Genomic DNA, 26,767 nt, shown 5'->3' with positions numbered 1-26,767 from the left:
GAAGATATTTCAGACTCAAGTGTCTAGATACGACCGTTGTGCCTAGCAGAGAGTGGAGGCTGGGGACAAACGAAACAAAACTAATGTATTTAGTTAGCCCATCAAGCGTGAATGAGTAAATACGATGATGGGGGGGTGGGGAATCAATTAACAATGAGTCACAAGATGACTTCCCTCAGTGACTGGTAGGAAAGAAAGTCACTGATGTACTCATGCCTAAGAAAATTAAACTAAGACAGAATGGTTTGATAGTTGAACAGATATTTTTAAGTTCTACTGTACTTGTGGAGAAGTTCGTCCACTGTGACTTTATTTTTGCCGAGAACTGTTTTATATTTCCAGTCATCCAAACATCATCATGGGAAAGCTTTGAAAGTCTTCAGCTTCCTCCCACTTCAAGTCTATTTCTGGTTTGATCTTAGGCTCATGGACAGAATCCTATGGATTTGAATGTGCTTCAAGGAATCACCATGGGGCTGAGGAGGTGACTAGGCCTGTAAAGTGCTTATTGTTTAAGTGTGATACCTTTGCACCCAGGATGTCAAGCTGGGCTGGGTGGTGTGTGTTTGTAATCTACCCTAGTGCTGGGAGGTGGAGACAGGCGTATCCCTGGGGCTTGCTGGCCTGCCAGCCTAGCCCAATCCACGAGCTCTAGGCCAAGTTAGAGACCCTGTCTCAGAAATGGAATGTGGAGGCTAAGGGGATGGCTCGGTTGAGCCAGAGTGCATGCCGTGCAAAGTTGAGGACATGCGTTCAAATCCCTAGCACTCATGTTAGAAGATGGGCATAGCCGTGCACACCATAACCTCAGCACTGCGGAGGAGGAGGATTATCGGTGCCACCCTAGGTCCCGGTTCAGTGAGAGACCTTGTCACAAGGAATAAGATGGAATGATAGAGCAGGACACCCAACCACTTCCTCTGTCTTCCTAAACTGCGTGGGCACACGTAACCACACACACACACCCCAACATACATAAAAGTAAAGGGTAAATCTCCTGAGGAATTACACCTGAGGTTGACCCTAGCCCCTATATTCACACACATATATGTACAAGTGGTCATACACACACACACACACACACACACACACACACACACACACACACACAGAATCACCAGAGAATCTCTCACCACAATTCCTTCTCCATCTTTCACCTAGGAATGGGACCTTTGAACTGGCTATCAGGAAACCCTAAAGACCTCACTCTCTTCTATTGACGTGAGAACATTATCAAAGTAACTTTCTTCTTCATTCATTTTATGAACTTGCTGTGAAGAATTTACAAGCCTTTTTGAACAACATTACATATATATATATATATATATATTGAAAATCTAAAGAAAAAGAGCTGTGGAGCAAGCACAGACTTGTGGTCTTGGAAGCCACTGTGGTTCCAAACAGCAAAGACTAACCGAGCTCCCACTTTTAAGTGGAAATCTCTCCTGTGAAAATCTGGCTCCCAGCCTGATCTGGGACCGTGCCAGCGAGTAGGCAGTAAGGAAAAGGCAGCGCGTGGAAGCCAATTCATTAGTCGATCAAAAATATTTATAGACCTCTCTAGGTGTACAGCACCATGCTGGACTCAGTGGGAAGACGGAGGGAAAGAGAGAACAGTCGCAGCTCAGGCCAAGCACGCTACCTGGCTGCTTGGACGGCAGGGCGGACACGTGCTAAGGGAAAAGGCAGCATGGGGAGTGCTTTCATTGGACGAGATGTCTTACAGCCACTGAGGATACAGTCTGGACAAATAGGCTGCTATCTCACACCATTTGCAGGTTGTCGTGGGGTGCCAGTGTCCCGGGCAGCTGTGAAAGCTGTTCTTAGCCCTGATGGGAAGGAGTGAGGGGAAGGCTCAAAGGGCCCTTCTCCACTGAATGTGAGATGGTTTAAGTGAACTGAGGGATGGTGGGTGGTTTTTTTTTCCAAAATTGTTCTACAGAGATTAAATTCTTAAATTAATTCTCTGTGATGTGTGCGTGTGTGTGTGTGTGTGTGTGTGTGTGTGTGTGTGTGTGTGTTCCTGTGTGCAGATACACATGTGTGCAGGTGCATTTGAAGGCCAGAGGACAACTTCTGGTGTCATTCCTCAGATGTCACCCATTATATTATTGAGACAAATTCTGTCATTGGCCTGGAAGTTCCCATGTAGGACTGTCTAGCCAAAGAGTCCCAGGTGTCAGCATGGCTCCACCTCTCTAGAGCTGGGATTACAAGTGTATGCCATTACACCTGGGTTTGTTTGTTTGTTTTTTAATGTAGGTTCTGGGGACCTAACTCAGCTCCTCATGTTTGCAAGGCATGTGATTTACCTACCAAGCCATCTCCCCAGTCCCTGTGATGGACTATTTTAATGTTAAAGTGTCATTGTAAAAATATTTAGGCAAAAAAAAAATGTGATTAAAAATCAAATTACAATGATGGGTGGTGGTACTCACCTTTAATCCCAGCACTCAGGAGGCAGAGGCAAGCAGATTTCTGTGAGTTCAAGGCCAGCCAGGTCTACAGAGAGTGAGTTCCAGGACAGCCAGGGCTACACAGAGAAACCCTGTCTCAAAAAAACAAAAACAAACAAAACCAATCTAATTACATACTACACCTTTCATTTTATGATAATGAAATACATGTCTATAGAGAAAATCTTGTTTAGAAATGTTGGAAGAAAGGGCTGGAGAGATGGATCAGCAGTTTGGAGCAATTGCTGCTCTTCTAGAGAACCCGGGTTCATTCCCAGCACCCACATGGCTCACAACCATCTGTGACTTCACTTCCAGGAAATCTGACACCCTCTTCTGACCTATATGGGCATTGGCTACACAGGTTGTACACAAACATGAATGCAAGCAAAAGGCTCATATGTATAAAATAAAATAAATAAGCCTAGAGCTTTTTTTTTTTAATGTTGAAGAAATCTTCATCCATACCACCCTAAAGATGTCTGACCTTGTCTGCTCTCAGATCTAAGCAGGTCTTTTTAGAACTTGAATGGGAGAAATATTGGAAGAATAAGTAAAGGAACAGGAAAGAATAAAATATTTTAAAAACTTTTCCACTGACCAGATTTTCTCAATGACCCCTTAACATTCCAAATATTGTAACTCTTGCACTGTAACATGGACTGTCTTCATAAACTTGGCCAGCCTGTTTATCACTGTCTGTGTCCCGGGCTCTACATCTTTCTTGGACACCCATGGATAGGTATTGACATAGCAAAGCAAAGTTAAGCACTTCCACTAGAGATCCATTTAGAGTTTTATTCCCTCTGTATCTGACTTATTGTGAATCTATAATCCTTCTCTGACCAGGAGATATTTTAAACTGCTAAACTGCGTGTTTAGGACTGAAGCAGCATCCTTGGCTGCTGACTCTTCCCATTTCAGCTTTTCAACGTGGCAGAGGTAATTCACCTCCAGCTCTGGGAGCCATGCTGACTCTGGGAGGCAGAGGGTCCATGCCTCCATCCAGGAGCGTGTAACTCAGAAACTTTTTTTTTTGTCTGTACTAGCAAAAGCTAAAGCTACCACGAAGTGTACTACACAGCATGGAGACACCTTGGCAGGAATCCACCAATGCTGCAGGTCAAGCTCATATGCTGCAAACCTGCCATACTGTAGCTCAAGCCTGCAGGCTGCAGCTGGCCTGTAAGATACACTAGGAAGCTGTTTTTAGCTTCATTTTAGAATTTTTTTTTAAGTTCTCTCAAGTTTTAGGTGGAAAGTTGAGCCCCACATATTGAGTGCCAATGTAGCTGGAAGTTTTCCTGTGTCCCGCCCAGTCCTGCAGCCACTCAGACCCAAGTAAACACACAGAGGCTTATATCAATTATGAATTGCATGGCCATGGCCTATGGCTCAATTTTCTTGCTAGCTAGTTCTTATAAATAAACTCAGCACATTTCTATTAATCTATATGTCGCCACATGTTCTGTGGCTTTACCTGTGTGCTATTACATGCTGCTCCCTAGACAGCTGGATGGCGTCTCCTCTGCCTCTGCCTTTCTTCTTCTTGTCTCTCTCGTATTTCTCGCCTGCCTCTAAGCTGCCTTGCCATAAGCCAAACAGCTTTATTTATCAATCAATTAGAGCAATACATATTCACAGCATACAGAAAGACATCCCACAGCCATACAGTCTATGGGAGAGCACACACGGGTTACAGGAAATATTTCTTTATTCTAGGTCTCTTTATAACTGCAGTCTATGGGCTAGCACATACTTGTTACAGGAAATAACTGAAGCCCAGTTTTTTTATTTATGAACTCAGACACAGAGATACCATATGGCGTAAGAAGAAAGGAGGGAACTTCGTAGAAGAAAGTGACACCAGAGGCCAGGTCACAGATGACCAGCATGCCTACAGAACAACCACTGAGATGAGAGCAGGATCCACCCTGTAAGAAACACATAGAGACATCCCATTGTGCTGGGCTCTGTTGACTGGAGACTCACACAGCTAGAAGAAGAGTAAAAATAGGGGTCATTTTTAAGTGCATACAAACCAAGAGTTGGGCCAGGTGTGGTGGCACACACCTATAATCTCAGTTCTCAGGAAACTGAGGGGGAAAGTGCAAGCTTGAGGCTAGCCTGGGCTACATAACAAGGCTCTTCTCAAAAGACAAAGAAAAAAATATAGAGATAGAATGAGAAAGAAAAAAGAAAAGAGAAAAAAACAAGAAGCTGTTTTTGGAGGGAACCTCAAAATCGGCTGAAGACACCCCAAGACCAAGTTCTTGGCACAAAGGAGATTTATGTGCCCCAGAGGGACAGAGGGCAGGGAATAAGAGACAAAGACAGGAGACAGAGGATGAGGGAGAAGGGGAAGAGAACAAGGGATATGGCGCAGAGGTATTTGTCCCAGAGGGACAAAGGACTGCCTATGGATAGAGAGAAGACAAATGTGGTACATAGGAAAATGGCAGTTTATAGAGGTACAAGGAGAAACCCCATGTTAGGATGAGGTGTTTAATTTTAATTGGGCATGTTAAGTAGGGCAGCCAAAAAGAACTTCTGATTGCTGGACTTCACCACTTTGATAGCTGGACCTTGGCAGTCAGTCTCAAGAGGAAGACGTGGCCAAATAAGAGAATAGACCTTGGTGGCTAGCTTTAGGAATGTAATCTAACAGTTTAGCAAAGCAGAGGGAATTGGGGAGAAGGGCAAGGCCTGCCAGAGCCACATGCCCAAGTAGGCTAGTGTCCCTTCGCTGTTAACAATAACTTTAGGAAACCAGGCATGCCAACAAATAACCACAGTGGCCCTTACAACTCAGATGTGACTCTCTGAATTATGGCAGCATGCTTAAAAAGGATGGGCACAAGGAACTATGTAGGCTTGGAGGGCTGGTGTGTACTGTGATCCCAGTGGAATTAAGGCAGCACACTTAAAAAGATGGACACAAGGAACTATGTAGGCTTGGAGGGCTGGTGCACACTGTGATCCCAGTAGTAGGGGAGCAGAGACAGGAAGACTGAATTGGAAGCCATCTTGGACTGTGCTGTGAATGTTAGGCAAGCCTGGGCTATATAATGAGACCCTGTCTCAAATAAATAAATAGATTAATAAATTTGTGCACTATGTGCCCTGGTGGAACTCAGTGGATAATACCTTAAACCAGAAGGAAGCCAGACAAGGCATAGAGATGAAATCATGTTACTTGGAGATGGAAAGGTAATTGTCAAAAGAAATGGCTACAGTAAATTGAAAATTATTATCTCTCAAAATGAAAAGACATGAGCAGGGAGCTATTATGGTTTTGGAAGAATTATATACTATGTTTTGCAAAAAGGTGGAAGAAAAATAGTCAATGTTTTTGGCATGAAGAAATAAGTATGTGAAGATGTGGATAAGGTTAACCAGATCTAAACATTCCACAGTATCACATGATACCTTTTTGAGTCTGTGTACCTCTCACCTTGATAAAGGCAAAACTTAAACTTTACAAAAAGAAAATGAGGCAAGATATGGCATCAGCAAAGGCATATATTTATAGGTGCATGAACAAAGAAAATGAAGAGAAGTCATGTACTCAATATTATTCCATCATTAAAGGAATAAATCCCATCGTCTGTGCCAATGGATAGGCTAGGAAGAAATTCTACCAAGGGAAATAAGCCAGACACCCCAAAACAAAACTTCACGTTCACAGACCAATGTGAAAGCTAAAAATATTGATCTCAAGGCAGGAAAAAGCAGAATGGTAATGACTAGAACCTAGGAAGGGTGGGGGAAGGGATAGAGGGTGATTGGCTAATGGGTATCAATATATATGAGGAAGAATGAGGTTTAGTGTGTATACTGGCTGCTTTTGTGTGTCAACACAAGCTAGAGTCATCAGAAAGGAAGGAGCCTCAGATGAGGAAATGCCTCCATGAGATCCAGCTGTAAAGCATTTTCTCATTTAGTGATCAATGGGGAAGGGCCCAGCCCATGGTGGGTAGTACCATCCCTGGGCTGGTGATCCTAGGATCTATAAGAAGATGGATTGAACAAGCCATGGGAAGTAAACCAGTAAGCAGCTCCCCTCCACAGCCTCTGCATCAGCTCCTGCCTCCAGGATCCTGTCCTGTTTGAGTTTCTGTGCTGACTTCTTTCAGTGATGAACAGCAATATGGAAGTATAAGCCAAATAAACCCTTTCCTCCCCAACTTGCTTTTTAGTCATATTGTTTCATCACAGTAATAGAAATTCTAAGTAGGATAGTGTTCTATCACACAGTACATTAACTATATCTTACCACAACCTGTTGTATAGCTAATGAAAAACTAAGACGGGAGCTTGAAGACCCAGACACACAAAACAATGGCTTGCTGTGTAAGTGGATGGAAATGCTAACATAGTCCTGATTCAGTCACGACACAATACCGAGTTCCCGTACTGTGTCCTGTAACTACGCTATGGCAACTAAAAGGGGAAAAACAGAATGGAGGAGAAAAAGTGAAGGGGAAGTTTAAATAAGAAAAGTAATGATGCGTAGAGATGGGTTTCCCATTGTAATTAACCTCAAGTGATACTTAAAAAATTAACGCACAAGGCATTAAGATCAATGCCAAGTATGGGCAAAGTGGTGTGTATCTGGAATAATTTCAGGAGGTGGAACATCAGCTGATCAAGGTCAGCCTTGGCTACAGAGCTAGTTCAAGCCCAACCTGATCTACATGAAGACTTCCAGGCCAGCCAGGTCTACATATGGAGACTGTTTTGTTTGTTTGTTTTTTAAGAAAGAAAATTACCCTCAAATACAGTTTCTTAAAACAAATCTTCAAGGGGCTGGAAAGATGAGTCAGAGGTTAAAAGCACTGGCTGCTCTTCCGGAGGACCTAGGTTCGATTCTCAGCACCCACGTGGCAACTCACAGTTGTCTGTAACTCCAGGCCTAGGGAATCCAATGCCACCTTCTGGCTTCTGCGGGCATCAGGCACGCACATGGTGCATAGACATACATGCAGACAAAACATCCATACAAATTAATATAGTAAACAAACAAACAAAAACAACCTTAAAAGCATGAAATGTCAGAATGTAACACTTTTTCCTTTGGCACACCCTCCCTCTCTGGTCTGATGTGCTATAGACAATGGAGACTCACCTATAAATCCCTTCTACATGAACAGGATGGCTAGAATTTTGTAGAGCCATGTTTGAGCTACACCCTCTGATCCAGACTCTTGATTCTTGAGTTGGAAATCTGGCCTCCTGTTCTACTTCTGATTCTTAGACTATCTGTCATCTAGCTAACTCACCCCCTCGCCCCACTCAACGGGCCTCCTGTCCAGACTCTCGTATCTGACTCCCTTGCTCAGACCCTGGTGTTCCCATTTGCTGTGGCAACTCTGTGCCTCTCCCCAGCCCCCTTCTTAATTCCCAGCTCCTGTCAAAAGTTGGCTAAGTGCATTTTGAAATGCCAAGACAAATGGGCTGGAATGTGGAGAATCTATAGCTGTGTTTTTTGCTTATTCTTGATGGTCTGGACAGCAGCTGGGGTCAAATGTAGAAAGAGTGAGAACGTTTGGGTGGGAGGAACGGTCCCCTCAGACTCCATCAACCACCCTGGGCATGCTAATGTGGATCCTGCTGGAGCCTTTCTTCAGTCTGTTGTTAAGTGTCTAACAGACTGCTCCAAAAATTTTAAGCTTAGAGGTATCTTTCCAGCCTCCTCACATGAACTGTTTCGATCTCATGAGAGGCTGTGACATGACTTGGTGATTTTACATGAAGTGGCATCTGAGTGGCTTTTAGAGCACATTCCACAGCAATCTGCCTCGCCCTGCAGTTGATATGCTGAGTCCTGTTGTCTTTCAACATGTGGGACACTCACTGTTAGATAGCTTGAGTCTGGAGCCAGTTAGTGTCTGATTAAGGCACAGGCTGGGAAGGCAGTCCCAAGTGTGAATGTAACAGGCTGTCCCGAAACAGCTTGCCCTGGTGGGGGAGAGCCAGAGGTGGTCTGGGTAGCTGGCGAGCAAAGCAGATGCATTTCCCTGCTATCGGAGACTAGGTCCATGGTGGATAATGTTCGGCGAGTTAGACTAACAGGGAGTTGAGATAGCTGAACAGATGGGCAACTATTAAAAGATTTGAGGGGCTTTCATCATTCCTCAAATGGCCTTTGCCCACCTACGAGATACCCAGTTCCCCGGCAAGATTATGTAAAGGATTCGCTTAAACCTCTCCTTCCTTTTCCCTCTTCAGTTGCAACAACATCAGAAGCTCTGACGTGAAAAGGGAAAGAATAGCTGAGAAATTTCTAATTTTGCAGCCCCTTGGGATTAGATGCTGGATTCAGCTGTGCAGCGAGTACTGCTCCATATTTTGAAAGAGCTGCTGCTGGCAGCTTCCAGAGCGATGGGTTTCCAAAATAGACCATGAGTTCTGCCTCCATCTCTGACTACTGCTATTTGGATGCTGACGTACAGAGCTGGGCACATGGTTAGAGTTAGCCTTGCTTTGGGGAACTGTGGTGACCTGTGACTGTCATATTTAAGCTAAAAATGCAGGGACACACACTCTCCTGGCTTCCAGGGGAAGTCTGAAATATTCACGCATCGCAGGGTGACACAGCTCACCCGTGCTCGAGGTGATTGGGAAGCATGCTGCCTCTCCTTTGCTCAGAATGGAAAGTTGGAAAGTTCCTAAGAGTGGAAGGAACCATAGGCTCTTGGCTAAAGCAAGCATGTTTTATTCTCTGTGGAGCAGCAGACTGATTTTTACCAAAGGCTGTCGTAAGTGTCTAGAGATATCGCTCATAGACACCACTAACTGGATTCCGATGGTCAGAGGATTGTTCATGGAGAGTCCAGGACTAGTGATGTTACCCATGGACTCAGTTAAATATGTGTTTGGAAACAGAGAAGGGTGAATGCACAATCCCACTCTCATCCTCAACGCCTCAGTCAGGTTCCATCTCTATTCCAGGCAGAATAGTGACTAACTTAAGATCCAGTCTCCAAAAACTAGCCCACTGAATACTAACTTGTGCCTAAAAATAATCTGTAGCCACCACAAGGAAAATAACCACCTTTAATCTTTTAAACTAAAACATCCACAATTCAGAATCAGTATAACTTAAGATAATTTCATAACAGAAAAACTGAAACAAACTGATAATAATTAATACCCAGAAGTAATGGTATCTCCTAGCTTGCTAAACAATACACAGTTCTATAAACCTACATTTCATACAATTAGGTGAACAAGGATTATCAGTGGATTTAGAGTTGCCTGGATAATCACACTTAAATAGAATTACTGGGACTAGTTAAAATGTGTTCCCACCACTTGGGCTAGTAAGCATTTGTGATATTAATTTGGGGTTATGTGTTTGTGGCTTTTAGGTAAGCGCTGTACAAAAATGGTGCCAGGAAACAACACTGGAAGCATGTAGGCAGACAGCTGGAAATAGTGACAATCTAGGTGATATTTGTGGCTTAAGTTTTATACTATGTTAAAAAAAAAATCCAGCCGGGCGGTGGTGGCGCACGCCTTTAATCCCAGCACTCGGGAGGCAGAGGCAGGCGGATCTCTGTGAGTTCGAGGCCAGCCTGGGCTACCAAGTGAGTTCCAGGAAAGGTGCAAAGCTACACAAAGAAACCCTGTCTCGAGAAGAAAAAAAAGTAAAAAAAAAAAAAAAAATCCAGGCATGGTAGTATACACCTTTAATCCCAGCACTGGGGGAGGAGAGGCAAGTGTATTTCTCTGAGTTCAAGGTTTGCCTGGTCTACATTGCAAGTTCCAGGACAGCTAGAGCTACACAGAGAGATCCTTGCAAATAAAGAAGTAAAAATAAATATCGTTGAACTGAGTAGAAAATGAGCCTAATATAATTTTTGTTTTGTGTAAGCTCTTTTTTTCAGTTTCACATATTTTCACGACAGGGAGATAATAAAAGCCATTCTGAGTGGTGTTTATCTTCTCTCACTGTTCAGTGGGATGACATCCGTTTGCTGGTCCTCAGTAACGCTCACACAGTCTCTCTGCCCATGTCCTTCTAGAATGGCGGACATGCTGGCACTGATGGAGAGGCTGGAATGCGCGGTCAGCCGGCTGGAGCAGCTGTCTGCAGCTTCACGTGGGCCTCCTGGAGACTGCGGAGAAGTTAATGGTGTCAATGGAGGTAGGGCCATATCCTGATGTTATTACTGGTTTTGTGTGGGTCCCTTAATCCTGCCTTCAACATTCAGTTTCCAATACCTGTCTCCCGCTTCCTTCAGATCCCGCCTCCTTCCTTTGGGAGTGATCATAACCTTAACCAGAGGCAGGCAGTCCCTGGGAAAGAAAGTGAAGGGATGCATTCCCTTCTCCCACAGATACATGCAAGTTTTATGCACCAGCTTAAAAAGCAAACTTTAGAAGTTTCAACCCATAGTCCACAAAAATGATCAAGATCTGTGCCTCTCTTTGCCCTGGAGGAGGTGGGAATGGGGGGTGGGCTGGGGGGAAGGGAAGGGGGCCTGGAGGGGGGAGAACAAGGGAATCCATGGCTGATATGTAGAATTGAATTGTATTGTAAAATAAAATAAAGAAAAAAAAGATCTGTGCCTCTGAAGAATGTAATCCATAACCAAAGGGGCATTATTCTTGTGTTTTAATGTGTAACTGTATCATTGAAGTGATTATCAAAGCTAGAATGAGCATGCTCTGTTAGAATGCAGATTGGGAGGGATTAAGGTGCTGTGGGTTTTCACACCCAGGTTAAGCCAAAGATGGAGCAAGTCCATGACCACAGCTTATTATCTGACCTCTAACCATCCCTAAGTAACAGGCCTCTTGAGGTGGGAACAAGTGCCAAGGCTAGACCCCCAAGAGTGCTTTCTTTAAAGGAGCATTGGGGTTGGAGAGACGACTGACTGGATGAAGGTGCTTGCCACACAAACCTGGCGACCCCAGTTTGATCCTCAGGACCCACATACAAGAACTGACTTTACGAAGTAGTCCTGATTGCCATAGATGTACTGTTGTACAGGTGTCCCCCCACACATTATGTGCACATACATACATACATACATTTCTTAAAAGATTTTCAAACACTGTAGGGTCAAAAATAGAAAGTTAAGAATTTTCTTTAAGCCAAGTGTGCTAGTGCACACCTTAATCCTAATGCTCAGAAGGTGGACACCGGAGGAGGGAGTTCAAGGCCAGCCTTAGCTACATATCTAATTTGAGGCCAGCCTGGGCTACATGACACTCTGAAAAAAAGAAAAGAAAGAAATAAAATAAAAGAAAACACAGACAAAAACCAGCAATAAATAGCAGATAATCCATACAAACTTTAAGTTATCTACAATAATTTTTCCACTTTCTTTTCCTGTAAGATTGCAGTCTAAAAAATAAAAATGGAGGATACCCATTAAATTTGAATTTCAAATGGAGAAACTTTTTTTTGTATCAATGTTTCTCAAATACTGCGTAGTACATAATTGTCTTCAAAATCTCCTCATTCCTCCTCTGAAATTAAATTTTAATGGGTGATCTGTATTGAATCTGCAGTTCTATTCTTGACCTGTGTGCACACACACAGCTCCTCTGACCCGTTTTAAATGCTGCCAGGCTTTGGAGAGCTGAGAAAAGCCTTGGGCAAGAGGAGGTTTCAGTCACTCTTCCCCCAGGAAAGATCTGCTTTGCTGCTCCTAGAATGCTGGGTGTTTGGGGACCTGTATCTCTTGCCACATGCCACAGAACAGAAAACACTGTGTGAACTCAGATGTACTGCTTGTGTCCTTCCCCCGAACATGCTAAAAACAAAAGTGACCTAAACAGACTGAAAAGGAGAGTCTGCTTAAAGAGAGCCTGGGGTGGGTCAGAGCCCCCCTACACCCATCTAAGATGTGCCCATGGTTTCATCTTAAGCTCTTTTCGGTTGGTGTCTGGGCCTCACAAGCCTCATTTCTACAGCAATTTCTTTCCATTGTCTCCAGCAACTTCGTTTCATTATGTCCTTGACGGTAAGTGACTGCAGACATTTCCTTAAGGTCTCTGTCCTTAGACAAAAAAACCTGTAAGTGCACAAAATAAAGTTAAAATCCAGAAGATAATGAGTATCTAAATCAAGAGGAAAAGCCCAAACTTTGAACCTCACACATTCAAAAAGGTAGCAGACAAAACTATGTATTTCCTTTATTTAAAAGGGGGGAGGGTCTGGGAATATGGCTCAGTGGGTAAAGAGGGTTCAGATCCCCAGAACCCATTTCAAAGCTGGGCCTATGATCCCAGCACTGGACGCAGAGACAGGGAGTCCAGGGAATCTCTGAGTTCTGAGTTCAGCAATAGATCCTGCCTCAACACATAAGGTGGACAGCGACTGAGGAAGACACATCAGCCTCATACCTCTAAATGCAAAAGCACATGCGTGTCTACCCACACGTGTGCAAGCCTGTACACGTATATGCACACACACCACATGCACATATACAGGCAAAAGAGAAAGAAATGTCCTGAGAAAGTTAGTCAGCTAAATAAAATTGGAGAGCATAAAATTAAATTATTTGACATTTAAACAAATAGATTCTAATACAACAAGTTGTTTCCAATCAGTTATTGAAACAAAGGTCTCCTGGAATAATTAGCTGGCAATTTATTTTACTTGAAGTGGGATAATTAGCAAATAGGATAATTAGGGAGGCATCTGAATGGTGCCCATTCTTAAAACATTTTATTTAATCTGAAGTAATGTCATTTCCTCTTCTTAGTCAGCTTTGGTGACCCTAAACCCTGAAGCAGCGTCTTAGCCAGCTGTGGCAGTACACACCTGGAATCCCAGGATCTGGGAGACTGAAGCGGGAGGACGGTGTGAGATATTTACTAATTGATTAACTGGGTTTCCCCCTAAATACAGACACTGTATTATTATCCTATATCCTGTGTGACTGTATTGTGTACTATATTAAAGAAAGCTATTTCATTTGCACTTGAAAGGAAGCTTTGAGAAAGAACACAGGCAGCTACAAGCACATACCATCCAAACATCAAGAACCTCTCTACTTTAAGTTTGGGGTTTGGTTGTTTTTTTTTGTTGTTGTTGTTGTTGTTGTTGTTTTTCTGTTCTGTTTTCCTGACAATTGGGCAGGCTCAGCTTCACAGCTGGAGACATACTTTGGCATTCCTGCCCGTGAGTGGAGCATGGTCCTGGGTGCAGGAAACCTCAGATGAATTATACACAGTTCTAATCCTCCAGCATCTCTGCTCTGCCTACATAACCATTCAGAGTGGAAGAGGCTTTGATTAAGAGAGGCTCAAAGGATACAGTCCAGGAGAAGCCTGGATCATTAAAGGCTGCCCGGAGGAGGTGTGAACAGAGTCCAGAGATGAAAGGGAACTGGAAAAATATTCTCTTTCATCCTTTTACCTTTTGCTAGGCAGCAGCATCCATCACGTTTCTGAAATTTTCTTCACCTTTAAATGCGCAACAGAGACCTCTCACATCTCCCTCAAGGGACAAACTGAGTTACAGAGTAACACCCCTTCAACGGGCTGCCGAGTTGTGTGGCCTGAAGTGTGGGGAGCTGACAGTCACTGTCCCACCCCACCTCCACCCCCACTCCAACCCCTCCTTGGGGCTGTGGAAATGGACAATCGGGATAAAAAGGAAAGGAAGTCCTCTCTTCATTTTGTGTGCAGGGATGACTTATTTGAGAAAAGAAAGGGGCTTTGGTTTGGTTTTTAATAAACTGCAAGGATAAATTCCTCAAAATTAAGGGAGCAAAGTGAGGGTTTTAGGTTTTTTGTTTCTTTTTTTTCAGTTAGTTAAAAAGCAGAGGAGGGAACGGAGCACGCTGGTTGGCCTGCTGCCCCTTCGGCTAATCATGCTCTGTACAGATCGATCCATAATGATGCGCCTACTCCTTCTGCCCATGCGCTCTGCCCCTGGGAAGTAAAGGAGGAAGCAGATTAGTGGGTTTAGCCCTGCTCCCCCTCTTTCCCAGAGTTCACTGTCCTCCGAATTCCTGGGGACTCTGGGTAACGCCATAGGTTGGGATGGTGTCTGGGAGAGCTATGGAGGAAGAGGCGGAGACTTCAAGGAACCTGGGTCAGTTCAGTTTGGGCGTCTGCCTTTGTGCGGTCTGTAATTCCGACCAGTCGCTTGCTCTGTCTGCACTTCCGTTCCCTTATATGTACCGTGGTGATGTCCCTGCTTATCTCACTGGGCTTGGGGATACACTACTTTCCTCATTGATGTAACAAAATGCCTGATAAAAACCCAATTCAGGGAGGGGAAGGGCTTGTTCGGCCTCATAGTTTGGGGCACAGTCCGTCAAGCAAGGGGTCCTAGTGACAGGAACAGGAGGCAGTGGTCACGTGGCAGCCACAGTCTGGAAGCAGAGAGATGACCTCTGGTACTCAGCTGACTTCCTCCTTTCCATTCAGTCCAGGGCAGCAGCCATGCCACCCACATTTAGGGACATCTTTCCTATTCAGTTAAACATCTCTGGAAGCTCCCCACAGACATACACAGAGGTGTGTCCATTTGGTGGTTCTAAATCCAGATGAGCTGATAATCACGGTAATGGTCCCAGGAGAGAACCAAATGAATGATGTCGAGGAAAGTCTTTACTGAGAAAGGAGGGACCAGGGAGGGCAAAGAGGATTTTCCTGAGTAAATACTCAAGTGCATGGAAGAACGCCTGACTGAATAAGTGGTGTAACAGTGACCTGTGGCAAGCCAGTCCCTGCTTTCCACAAAACCACCAGGGAGTGACCAAGCCATTCTCTTCGACAGGCGTGGCACCGTCTGTGGAAGCCTTTGACAAGCTGGTGATCAGTATGGTGGCCGAGTTCTTAAAGAACAGCAGAGTCCTTGCTGGGGACGTCGAGACTCATGTGAGTACTTCCTTGCCCCTCAGACAACCCCAGTGGCATCATGGTGTCTCCTTTGTTTCTCCTTTCACTTATTTAGTCATTTCTGTGTCTGCCCTGCAAATGTCTACTGAGTCAGGCATCACATGGGTACTGTTCTAGAAGCCGGGAGTTCTCAATGAGTGAGACAGGAGAGTCCAGCCCCACCCCCACCACAGAACTTACTACCTTTGGGAAATAAAAGGCTCACATAACTATATAACCAACTGAGGTGTTGTAGGTTTGATCAAAAAATAAGGAAGTAGACAATGATGTGGAAAATTCTGGAATCGAAGTTGTTGGTATAGGGGATGTATCTCAGGAGGTGACGCTTGAAGAGAGATCTTAGAGGGAGTAGTAGGGGTAGTTATGGAGCAGAGTGGTCCAGACAGAGGAGAGAGTTAGAGGAAAAGCCCAGAAGATGCTGGGACAAGCTGTTCTCAGGAGAGCAAAAGGCTGCTGGGGAGGTGAATTGGGGAGAGAGGTAGCCTGGAACCAGAGCCAGATAGGACTGGTTAGTCACAGTAAAGGACTTTCTTGTATGCTTGGTGTGACAGGAAGCTACAAAGGGCACCAAACAGAGGGATTAGAGTGGATTCCTTCCACTTTAAAAAAAGCTCCTCCAGCAGGATTGACTCAGATACTCTTCCTCATCAGGGTCAGACTGAGGCTATTAGTAACACCTGTTAGGGTGTTTCTGCCATCAGAAAATAGAAAGTGTTGGCATGGGTGTGGTGAAATAGGAACCCCCGGTTCTGTTGGTAGGAATGGAAAATGGTGCACCCATTAGAGAAAATGGTTTGGCAGTGGAGTAAACATATGATCTCTTGTTTGAGCTCATACCCCAAAGCAATGTAAACAGACTTTCACAGCGGTGTTTGTACACCCAAGTTCAGAACAGCATGAGTCACAACCAAGAGGTGGAAGCAGCTGAAGTGTCTATGGACAGATGGATGCATCAAGGAAGTGGGTTGTCTAGGTCCAGTGGAATATTATTCAGCTTCTAGAAGAGAAAATCCTGTTAGGTGCTAAAAGACGGGTGAACTTTGAGGATGTTGTGCTAAGGGAAATAAACCAGACACAGAAAGGAGTCCCTTGGGTGAGTCCATCTATATGAGATATCCAAAGAGGCAAAACTGATAGAGACAGAGAATGGGATGGAGATCTGTGATGATATATTGTGTACCCTAATAAGCTTTGCCTGAAGATCAAAGAGACAAAGGAACAAGCCACAGCCACCACCTCTTACCTCACCAACTCCTCAGCCTGAAAAAGCCTCTAGTTCCTGTCTCCTCACGCCTTATATACCTTTCTCTGTCTGGCCATCACTTCCTGGGATTAAAGCCGTGTGTGCTTCCCAAGCAAAGGCAGGAGATCTCAAGTGCTGGGATTAAAGACATGTGATTCCCAAGTATTGGGATTAAAAGTGTATGCCACCATCGCCTGGCTCTGTTTCTCTCTTAGACTGAGTCAATCCCATGTAGTCCAGGGTGGCTTTGAACTCACAGAGATCCAGGTGGATCTCTGCCTCCTGAGTGCTAGGATTAAAGGTGTGTGCCACCACTGCCTGGCCTCTGGATTTAATCTAGTGGCTTGTTCGGTTCTCTGATCTTCAGGCAAAGTTCATTAGGGTACACAATGTATCACCACAGAGATCACCAGAGGCAGGCATGGGAGGCAATGAGTTGTCTAATGGGTGTGACCTTTCAGTTCTATGATTAAAAAAAAAAAAACCTAGAAATCTCACAGCTCAAATGTAACGACACTGAACCATATAGTTAAAAATGGCTAAGCTGGAGCTGGAGGGATGACTCAGCCATTAAAGGCTAGGCTCACAACCAAAATGGTTAAGATGACAATGTGCTTTCACCATTTTATCACGTGAGTGCATGTTCATGAGTGTGTGACTGCACATGCAGGTGTGTGTGCATGTATGTGGGGCCAGAGGTCAACCCCAGGTGACTTTCCTTGGGTGAAATCCACCTTGGTTTTGAAATGGTGCCTCACTGGGGCCTGGTACTTACTGAGTGGATTAGGCTGGCAGGCCAGCAGGTAAGCCCGAGAGATCATTCTGTCTCCTCCTCCCTAGCACTGGGATTATGACTGTGCACATGGCAGCTTTTTACATGGGTGCCAGGGATCAAACATGGCGTTGGTGAAGCCAGCCCTTTCCTAGCTGGGGTATCTCTCCAGCCCTTTTCTTACTGTGTTTTTAAGTTACCATACAAAGGAACATGTTTCCTTGTGACATTTTCATACCTGTGCATCATTATACTGTGTTCCAGTTTGTCCCCCTTCCCTGCTGTCCTCCTCCATGACCCCTGTCCCTCTGGTTCTCTTCCTCAGACTGTCCCTACCTTCTGTTTTCATGTCACAGTATTCCATTGCTCTCTCTTCGTGTTCTTATTATCTCTTCCACCCCCATGATCCCCTTTCTAGATTTATGACAGACAGACAGACAGACAGACAGACACACACACACACACACACACACACAAATGCAAATTTTCTTATGTCTTATCTTCTCATGCCTTTTTTTTTTTCAAGTACAGCTTGGGAGAAAGGAAAAATCATAGAATCTGGGAATTCCCTATTGGAAGAGACTGTTAAGGATGCATGTCTGGTCTGCTAGCGACAGACAGTCAGTCTTATTCCCCAACACTTAGTCATTATTTACATTCATTTAGCGAAAACACAAGTCAGACCAGTTAAAAACTTAAGGATAAGGGAAGCATCAGGCTGCTTTTCAGGGCTCTGTCTCAGAGGAGAGAATGCCAACTCTTTCCCCCTCTAGATGCCTCTCCATCAGGACGATCTTGGCAAAGACACTTTCAGCGTAGGTTTATAGAAAATCTGACGCTTGAATGAAGTTGTTTGAGGTTAGGAAAAATAACTGAAAAGGATTCTGTCTTTGCTCATCCTCTGCTGATAGCCTGTTCCACACCCGCACTGGTCTTGCAGAGAGATCTGGTGACATCACATCACAGTGTATCTGTCTGCCACAGATACCCTCTCATACTTGCTGGCACAATCTAACCGAAAGCTAACTACACAAAGGAGTACTACCCCAGTATGAAGAAGTTCCCGAGTGATGCTGTCATGGTGATTCCTGACTTGTGACCTTCAGTTGTTGTTGATGTTATGTTTCTGGGGTAGGACAGTACATCTGATCTCTGGCTAATAATATCTCACAAACCCTAGGTAGAAGCTTTATCCAGAAAACAGTGAGGCTTAGAAATAAGTACTTGAGTTTCCATCTTTCCAAAATGTGAATTTTGCAGAGTGAACCTTCCAATTGCATAGTAAACAGTCCCTTTGGATTCCTTTGAGAATAAAGTGAGGTGTAAGTGTAATTGGACTTAAATGAAGGGTTCTTTCTCCCCACTCGTCAGCTTGTAAACAGTGTGACTCTAATGAAAATATGTTCTCGATAATGAATATGGAATGTTTTACACACGTTGGGTTTATTTTTTAATAGAAGAGAAGACCGAAAGGGAAGGAAGGGGAGGGAATAGGGGAGGGATGGAGAGGAGAGGAACGCCCAGAAGAAAAGGAGGAAAGGAGAACACAAGGGAGCGAAAAAGAAAGGAGGAGAAGAAGAAGAGAAAATATACGGGAAGGAGAGGCAGAGAGCAACAGGAGAGAGAGACACTCGCCATCTGAAAACTGAGACCCTGGCACTGTGGCACACAGAGAAGTGCAGGCAGCCAGAGCCCATCTGCCTGCTGCTTTAACAAGCAGTTGAGGTCTGCACCCTCCCAGAGCCCTGTGTCATTGGAGTTAAGCCTGCAGCTGCCACCTCTCCTGCAAGCCAAAAGTGGGGGTTTGAGCTCTGTTCCAAGAACACACCTGTTGCCTAGAAAAGGGAACCCCCACATACCTGATTGTACAGTATGGAAATCTGAGAAGGATACCAACATGCATCGTGTTCAGTCCTGTCCCCGGCTTAGCAGCTCTTTCACAGATGCTAATAATGAGTCCAGGCCACCAGGCCATGATTTAACGTCTGTCTCCATGTGCTGGCTGCTAGTCCAGCTTTAATTTACCCAACACTCAATAGTCTATTGACAGAACAGACCACAAAAGGGGGGGAGTTAATGGTGACAATTAGGATGTTCTGCTGAACCCAAGAACATAACAGGTTTAGAAAAGATTAGCTCTGGCTAAGCCTCCTTGTGTGCAACATAAACCAGGGGGCTTATTTAAATTACTCTCCAACTGGAGAACAATGACGCAGCTTGTGCCTCCGTTAGAAGAATAAACAATGCATAATTTTATAATAGATCTTTAGGGTAAATACGGCTGTGGCCATGAAAGGAATTGGTCCTCTACAAACGGAGTCCATATATCATCAACAAGGTCTTGGAAGTCATGGCCCACTAGCAATGAACTGGTGTGACTTAATGGGTTGTGTTGTGTTTCTTAATGAAACTTTTGTAGAGCTAGAGATGTAACTCAGTTGGTAGAGTTGGTAAAAATGCTTTTCTAGCATGCATGAAGACCCCCTACACACACACACACACACACACACACACACACACACACACCATATAAACCTCAGGTGGTCCCACATGCCTACAATCAGTCCCCAACACTTCTAGGTGAAGGCAGGAGGCTCTGCACTGGTGGTGGAGGGACAGGGTTGAGGCCAGCTTGGACTACATGACAGCTTGAACTACTCAACAAGCCCCCAAATCAGTGCTATTGTGATTTCCAATGTATAGAACTAATCATGAGCCTATTGCTGAGTGACTTGATGGTCGCAAAGCAGCTTCCAATGACAGCTGGAAATTTTGAGTCCTTCCTGAACATTTCTTGGGTGTGGAATATTTATTTCCTTTTCTTGATTAAAATGGATTTAAAAGAAAAAAATCTCGTATTAACTGTTCCATAAAATAAGAGAATCACAATTTAAACAAAAAGACAGTGAAATTAAACTAAGCATAATGCGCATGTATGATGTAGACACAGTCTGAGCCATGCTCTGTCTTTGTCTTCCCTGACCTTATAGGATAAGCATTTTTAGACAATAACTAGACAGACTCCATTGATAGTTGTTGGGGTGGTGTTTTTTCGACAAGAGTGTCATGTAGTGCAGGTTGGCCTCAAATTTGCTATGTAACTGAGCCTGGCTTTGAACTCCTGTCCCTCCAACCTCCACCTCCCCTCTGAGTGCTGGGTTACAGGTTCACACCCACAAAGCCTCGCTGTTGATGCCGCTCATCACCACACCACATGCTGAGAGTCCTAGCTGTCTGCTGAGTTCATCTATGGAATGGTTGCTTCCTCTCATGCCGTGCTGCCTAGCAGGGAGAGTCCAAGGGGGCAGAGGCCTCCTGCGTCCTCTTCTTCAGCCACGCTGTCTTCCAGTTAACTTCTGTTTCCTGTGTGTTGCTATAATTAAGTTAAACACTTGCCTTTAGTAAGGTTACTACACACGGTGTTTCAGCAATCACAAGCCAGCTTCTCCCAATGGCAGATATCAAAACCTGATCTCATCAGGAATTCTAACTCCGGGGCTCCTACATGCTATGGATCCAGACAAGAAAACAATCGGGTAGCATCCCAATTATATCTTCTTCTATCCCTCCCTCTCTGTTCTAGTTCTCTTTCCCTGTCTCCCTCTCTCCCCTCCTCCCTCCTCCCTCCATCCCTTTTCTCTGTTATTTTTCCTTTACCCTCCCCTCGTCCATCCCTCCTTTCTCCCTTGTTCTCTGATTTTCTTTTCTTTCTCCCTCCCTCCTTCCCTTTTTCCTCCTGCCTCCCCCCTTTCTATCTTTCTTTCTCTCCCTCTCCCTTCCTTCTCTCCTTCCACCTCTCTATCCATGTTCTACAGACATTAATCTATACCCTAGAGAAAATAAGTAGCATGGGGGTGGATTAAAGGACAGCGGAGACTTGGCGGCACAGCTGGGAATCTGATCCCAGAGTCCCCTCTGTCACTTTAGCTGATGCCTGCTTTGACTCTTTGGGCAGCTGTGGCTCCCACGACCTTTCTCCTCATAAGAAACAAGGTGGCGGAACACAAGGCAGGCGCGGGGCTGGGGAGGGGCAGGGGTCTCTTACCTCATGGCTTTCATGCATCACCTCAGAGCAATAATGACCCTGGAGGTCTTCACACATCCTCTCTGTCACACTAGCCTATTAACATTTCCCTCCAAGAGCATGGAGATTTTTTAATTCTGCGTTGACACTGACTGGATTTAAAATCACCATAAGGACACATACGTGGCATATCTCTGAGGGAGTTTGCAGAAAAGTTTGCCTAGGAAGTGAAGCCCCCCCCCCGCAATGTAAGAGCACTGTCCCAGAGGCTGATGTTCTAGACTAATTTTTAAGAGGTTTGCTGAGCCCTCGTCTTAATCTTCCTGCATCTCCTGGCTATAGACACAATGTGACCAGCCGCCTCACACACTCACCACCATGTCTCCCCGCCCTGATGGACTGCATCTCCTCAAACTATGAGATGGAGCCAACCATTCTTTCCCTCCTGAAGTTGTTCCTGTCAAAATTTCCGGCACAGTGGGGACAAAAGTAACAACTACAGTTGGCGAATTTTTCACTTAGAGAAGTTTTTAGACAAATTCCACCCTGCTCTTGTTGAGCATTCCAGTTTCAGATCATACCTAGAGTTGGGGGGGGGGGACCAATAAGAAACTGGACTCAGAACAAAAACATCTATGAAGGGCCGGCAGGCACCACCAACCACCAGGATTGCCTTGTCTGTCGGACAGGGATTAGCTGACACCAAATATCCTGCTGGAGTAACGAATCAGGGCCTATCAGTGGCCGAGGTTAAGAAAAGACCCGCGGTGTTAGCTTTCTGGTCTACACGTATGTTACATTTTGACATTTTCCACACGCACATATAGTGTCTCTTAACCACATTCATCCCACATCTTCTCTTGTCTTCTTCCCACTCCTGCTGACTCCCTCCTCTTCAACTAATCTCTCCCCCTTCCCTTCCTCCCTCCCTCCCCCTCCTCTCTTTGGAGGCAATTGATTTAATGAGTGTTGTTTATAGGAGGGGACTATCCCTGAATGCTTTTCTTCTTTCGTTTTTAGTAATTGAGTTTAACTTTTTGAGTAAATAATGTATTTATTATTCAGTCAGGAAAAGCTTATGTGTGGGCCAGTGAGATGAGTCAGTGGGCAAAAGCGTTCACCGACAAGGCTAATGACCTGAGTTCAATCCCCAGGACCCACATGGTGGGGAAAAAAGGACTCTCAAAGGTCCACTGAGTTTCCCATGTGCAAAGTGGTACATGAATACCAACACACTAAATAAATGACTAATAAATAAATTCATTAATATAATTTAAGGAAAAGCTATATGTTAAAGCGTACCCCACTTTCCTTGCCCATCTCATTTCCACTCTGCTGTGGTCTGAATGTGTCTCCTAAAAGTTCTTAGAAAGGAAATTTAATTCTTCCGTGTTGGGAGGTGTGTTCCGGGCAGAGATGTTTGGACAGAGGGGACAGAGTCCTGGCAAAGGGATTAAGGCTTTGTCCCCACTGGAGTTCTTGTGGAGCCATGGGCTGTGATAACATGAGCATCCTTGAGCGTTTCCTCTTCCTCATCACCCACCTACTCTTGTGGTCTCTGACACCCACTGAAACGGCAGGAAGCCTCTGGGGGATGTCCAGGTCTCAGAGCACACATGTGGAAGTGAGAAGACAATTTGTGGGACAGTTTTTCCCTTTCCACCATGAGGCTCCAGGGAATCAAACTCAGGCTGTCGGCTTTGTAAAGCCACAGAGTCATCTCTCAGCCCTAGTTTTTAATGTCTTTAATGTGTTTGTCTTTTCCAGAACCTTTAATACGGAAGTAATAAGATACTGATAATGATTTATCTTTTTAATGACGTATTAGTTGTACATAGTAGTGCATTTCATAAGAGATTTTACTCAAATATAGAGTGCACTTTGACCTTGTCCACCCCATACACCCCCTTTCCCCACCTCCTGTTAATCCCTTCCATCACCTTAATCCTGCTTTCATGACATATATAAATGATTTTTATGTCTTATAGAAAACCTAAGGTCCACAAATCAGAGAAAACACACAATATTTGTCTCCCCAGTTTTGGCTTATTTTACTTGATATGATCTCAGTTACGTTCACTTTCCTGCAAACATCATAATTTCGTCCTTCCTTATAGCTGAATGAAGTCCTATTGTGTGTCTAGTGCCACATTTTCTTTATCTTTTTACCTGCTGATGAGCACCTAGGTCAGTCCATCTTGGCTCTTGTGACTCAACCTGAAATAAACATCGGCCTGCAGGTATCTCTGTGGTGTGTTGCTTTGGAGATGCTCACATCACATACCCAGGAGTGGGATAGCTGAGTTCTCCTTCAACTTTTCTGAGGGACCTCCGTACTGATTTCTGTGGTAGCTGGAGTAGACTGGTTTACATTCCCACCAGCCTCTTTCCTGCTACATAAAACTCTCTCCTTCACTTCTTCCTCCCTTCCTCGCCAACCGTTGTTGCTATTTGATTTCTTTGCCATATGGCTTGTCCAAACAGTGTGTATGTGAAGAGAGTGTGTACGTGCATTTGTGCATGCACACTTACGATCTCACACTTACGATCTCAGACAAGCACTCTACCTCTGGACTATTCCTCAGCCCAGGGTAATCACTTTTTAACATTTAGTTATTTATTTATATGGGGTGGGTGCATGCCATTGCAAGCATAAGGAGGTCAAGGGACAGCTTATGGAGTGGGTTTTTTCCTTGCACCGTGTGAGGTTCAGGGATCGAGTCCAGGTCATTAGTCTTGGCAGCCTTAAACATAAAGAAGGGATCTTACATTAAATCTCCTGTTCAAATAAAAAATGATACTTTCTATCATTGAGTTAAGGTGTAGCCTACAGATTTGAACTGTATCACTTCTTTTTGTTTATTTGTTAGTTGATTGTTTTTAAAATATTTTTCAAGACAGGGTTTCTCTGTGTAGCCCTGGCTGTCCTGGAACTCTCTCTCTGTAGACCAGGCTGGCCTCAAACTTAGAGATCCTCATACCTCTGCCCCTTGAATACTGAGATTAAAGTTGTGAACTCCCACCTCCTGGCATACTGTGTTGCTTTTGAGAGAAATATGTTCAAATTAACTTTAAAATAGCAATTACATTGTTTTTTTCTATTATACATGTTAACTAAGTTTTCAGATTTTCAAATTTAAAAGTCACATAATAATGCGCAGGGACTGTAGTGATCCCTGTTTCTTTCACTCCATTCATAACCCTTTTGGCCTGTACGAATGAGTTATTTGGGAAAGGAAGAGCCTCCACAATGAAATTAGTCCCCGCAGGCAGGACTTCTTTTAGTGATGAATTGTTTCGGGGCAATTGAATTCTTTGGTTGAGTAAGCCAGACAAAGCCGAATCCTCACCACAACTGCTGAATCTGAGGGAAGAGTCCTGTCCTCTACAGTGCTGGAGATCGTGTGAGTGGAATGTCACACTAGTGGAGGAAATTCAGGTCGCACTTCCAAACTGGCCACAGGCTTGTTTCACAGTGGGACAGGGGTTGGGGTGAGGGGTGCAGATCAGATTCTGAAGTCTCTGCAGCTTTGAATCCTTATATGATGGATGCCATCAGGAATGCTATCGGGGAACTACGGTACTGGCTCTCCCATTCCTCTTTGGGTTCACTGGCTTAAGCAAAATAAGCAGCCAACATATATACAGGGATGAATTCAGAGCACGCCCAGGCGTTTCGTGTGTGTGTGTGTGTGTGTGTGTGTGTGTGTGTCACATGATACCTCTTCAGCTGAACCTAGAAAGAAAGCAGACTAATGAATCTTGGATAAACGGCATCACTCTGTAAAAGAACAGAGTGTGTGCACAGTTCAGAAGTTTATAGCAACACTGTTTGCAGTGGCTGAGTCAAGGAAGCAGCCTAGGTCTCCACCAGCATGGAAGAGACAAGAAAGTGCAGGAGATGTAAATGGGGGTTGATTGCAGCCATAAAGAAGATGAAAGTTATTCCAGAGAGAATGAACGCAACTGTAAATAGTCACATAGATAAATGAAGGCAGTTTCAAAAGATGAATGTATGTTTTCTCTTATTTGAGGTTCCTAATTTTATAGAGATACATAAAACCATGTGCGCATGTGTGCAGAAGCAGAACTGTCTAGGGAAACAAAGGGAACTGATGGGAGGGGGGTTACGGGGGTGGGGGAGGAAAGGAGGCATGGGGAGAGTATGTTCAACATATGATACATAGTACATGAAAATGTCCTTATGTGCACAGTGAATTTTTAAAATAAAACAAAGTCTTGTGGGTAACTAGCAAATTTTTCCCTAGAATTTTCTCCTGAAAATTACCCCCTCATTGAGTTACTTTCTACCAGAAGTGAAGTCACACTACCAGGGACATACAGGAAGTGCCCCTTCCATTGCTTTCCCCCACCCCGGGTGTCCCTCTCCTCTCTCTTTCTACCTACATTGAAGCTAGTGATTGGAACATTTACCTTCTTTGTTAATTTTGTTTCCTGGTTTTTGTTGTTGTTGTTTATCTGTTTTTGAAACCGGGTCTCGTGTGTCTCAGGTTGACCTCAAACTCAGCTAATACCTGTTTTGTTTTGTTTTGCTTCTAAGAGAGCATGTCTGTAGATTTGTTACTGTGCACACAGCAACAGCAAACTTTGCTCACCGATCATGACCATAGTTTTCTCTTTCTAGTTGTACTTAGATAGTAGGTTAACAATGATGGGATCATTTGAAAACATGACAGTTCACATGCATATTCATAAATATATATTTATGTATAAATGTGTTTAACATGTTATAAGTTGAGCCTTTTTAAAACATCAAATAAATACCTTAGTGATTGAACAGGATATTCAATGAACTAATAATTTCTTGCTCATGTGTGTTTGATGTATAAATGTGCTGACCTTTCATAAAACTCTTTGAAGAAGGGCCTTACTCTGTAACACTTGCTGACCTCAAACTCATGACACATCTTTTGCCTCCGCCTCCCGAGTGCTGGGCGTACAGGCTTGAGCCACGCCTCTTGGCTAATATTTGACTCTTAGCTGCTTTAGTTTAGATGCGATTTTTTAGATCCACTTGCTGAATGCTGGGAGCTATTGCAAGATTCGAGAAGCAAGCCGTTTTCCTGCAGACCTCTCAGGAGCTAGCACAGGGACCACAATAAATGATTAATAAGAGTTTGCTAAACAGAAAAGTAAGACTAGTGAATGAATCAAATTATTGATATGTAATTGAATCAGCGGATGGGTTGATTTGCTGTAGCTGATTATTTGAATTAAGCCAAATCTAGACTAATAGTCCAAAAAAAAAAAAAAATGACCAAGGCCAGATGTTTAAGCCCATAAATTAGCAATGAAGTATTTCAAAAAAAGGGAGAGTTGGATTTTTGTATCTCTGCAGAGGTTTAACACACACACACACACACACACACACACACACA

At 44.2% G+C, this 26,767-nt stretch overlaps 1 protein-coding gene across 4 annotated transcripts in view; it reads left to right on the top strand.

The window, feature by feature from the left end:
• Positions 1–26,767, top strand: part of Cap2 (cyclase associated actin cytoskeleton regulatory protein 2) — a 143,929-nt gene that overhangs the window by 11,822 nt on the left and 105,340 nt on the right. For all 4 annotated transcript variants that reach the window (XM_059263036.1, XM_059263033.1, XM_059263035.1 and 1 more), the window contains exons 2-3: positions 10,487–10,608; positions 15,208–15,308. In XM_059263036.1, the coding sequence (XP_059119019.1) occupies positions 10,488–10,608; positions 15,208–15,308 (222 nt within the window). In that variant the 5' untranslated portion in view covers position 10,487. The remainder of the gene's footprint in view (positions 1–10,486; positions 10,609–15,207; positions 15,309–26,767) is intronic.

The sequence above is a fragment of the Peromyscus eremicus genome, chromosome 5 (assembly GCF_949786415.1).
Source record: "Peromyscus eremicus chromosome 5, PerEre_H2_v1, whole genome shotgun sequence".
Classification (NCBI taxonomy): domain Eukaryota; kingdom Metazoa; phylum Chordata; class Mammalia; order Rodentia; family Cricetidae; genus Peromyscus; species Peromyscus eremicus.
This window is presented reverse-complemented; position numbering and strand designations above follow the sequence as displayed.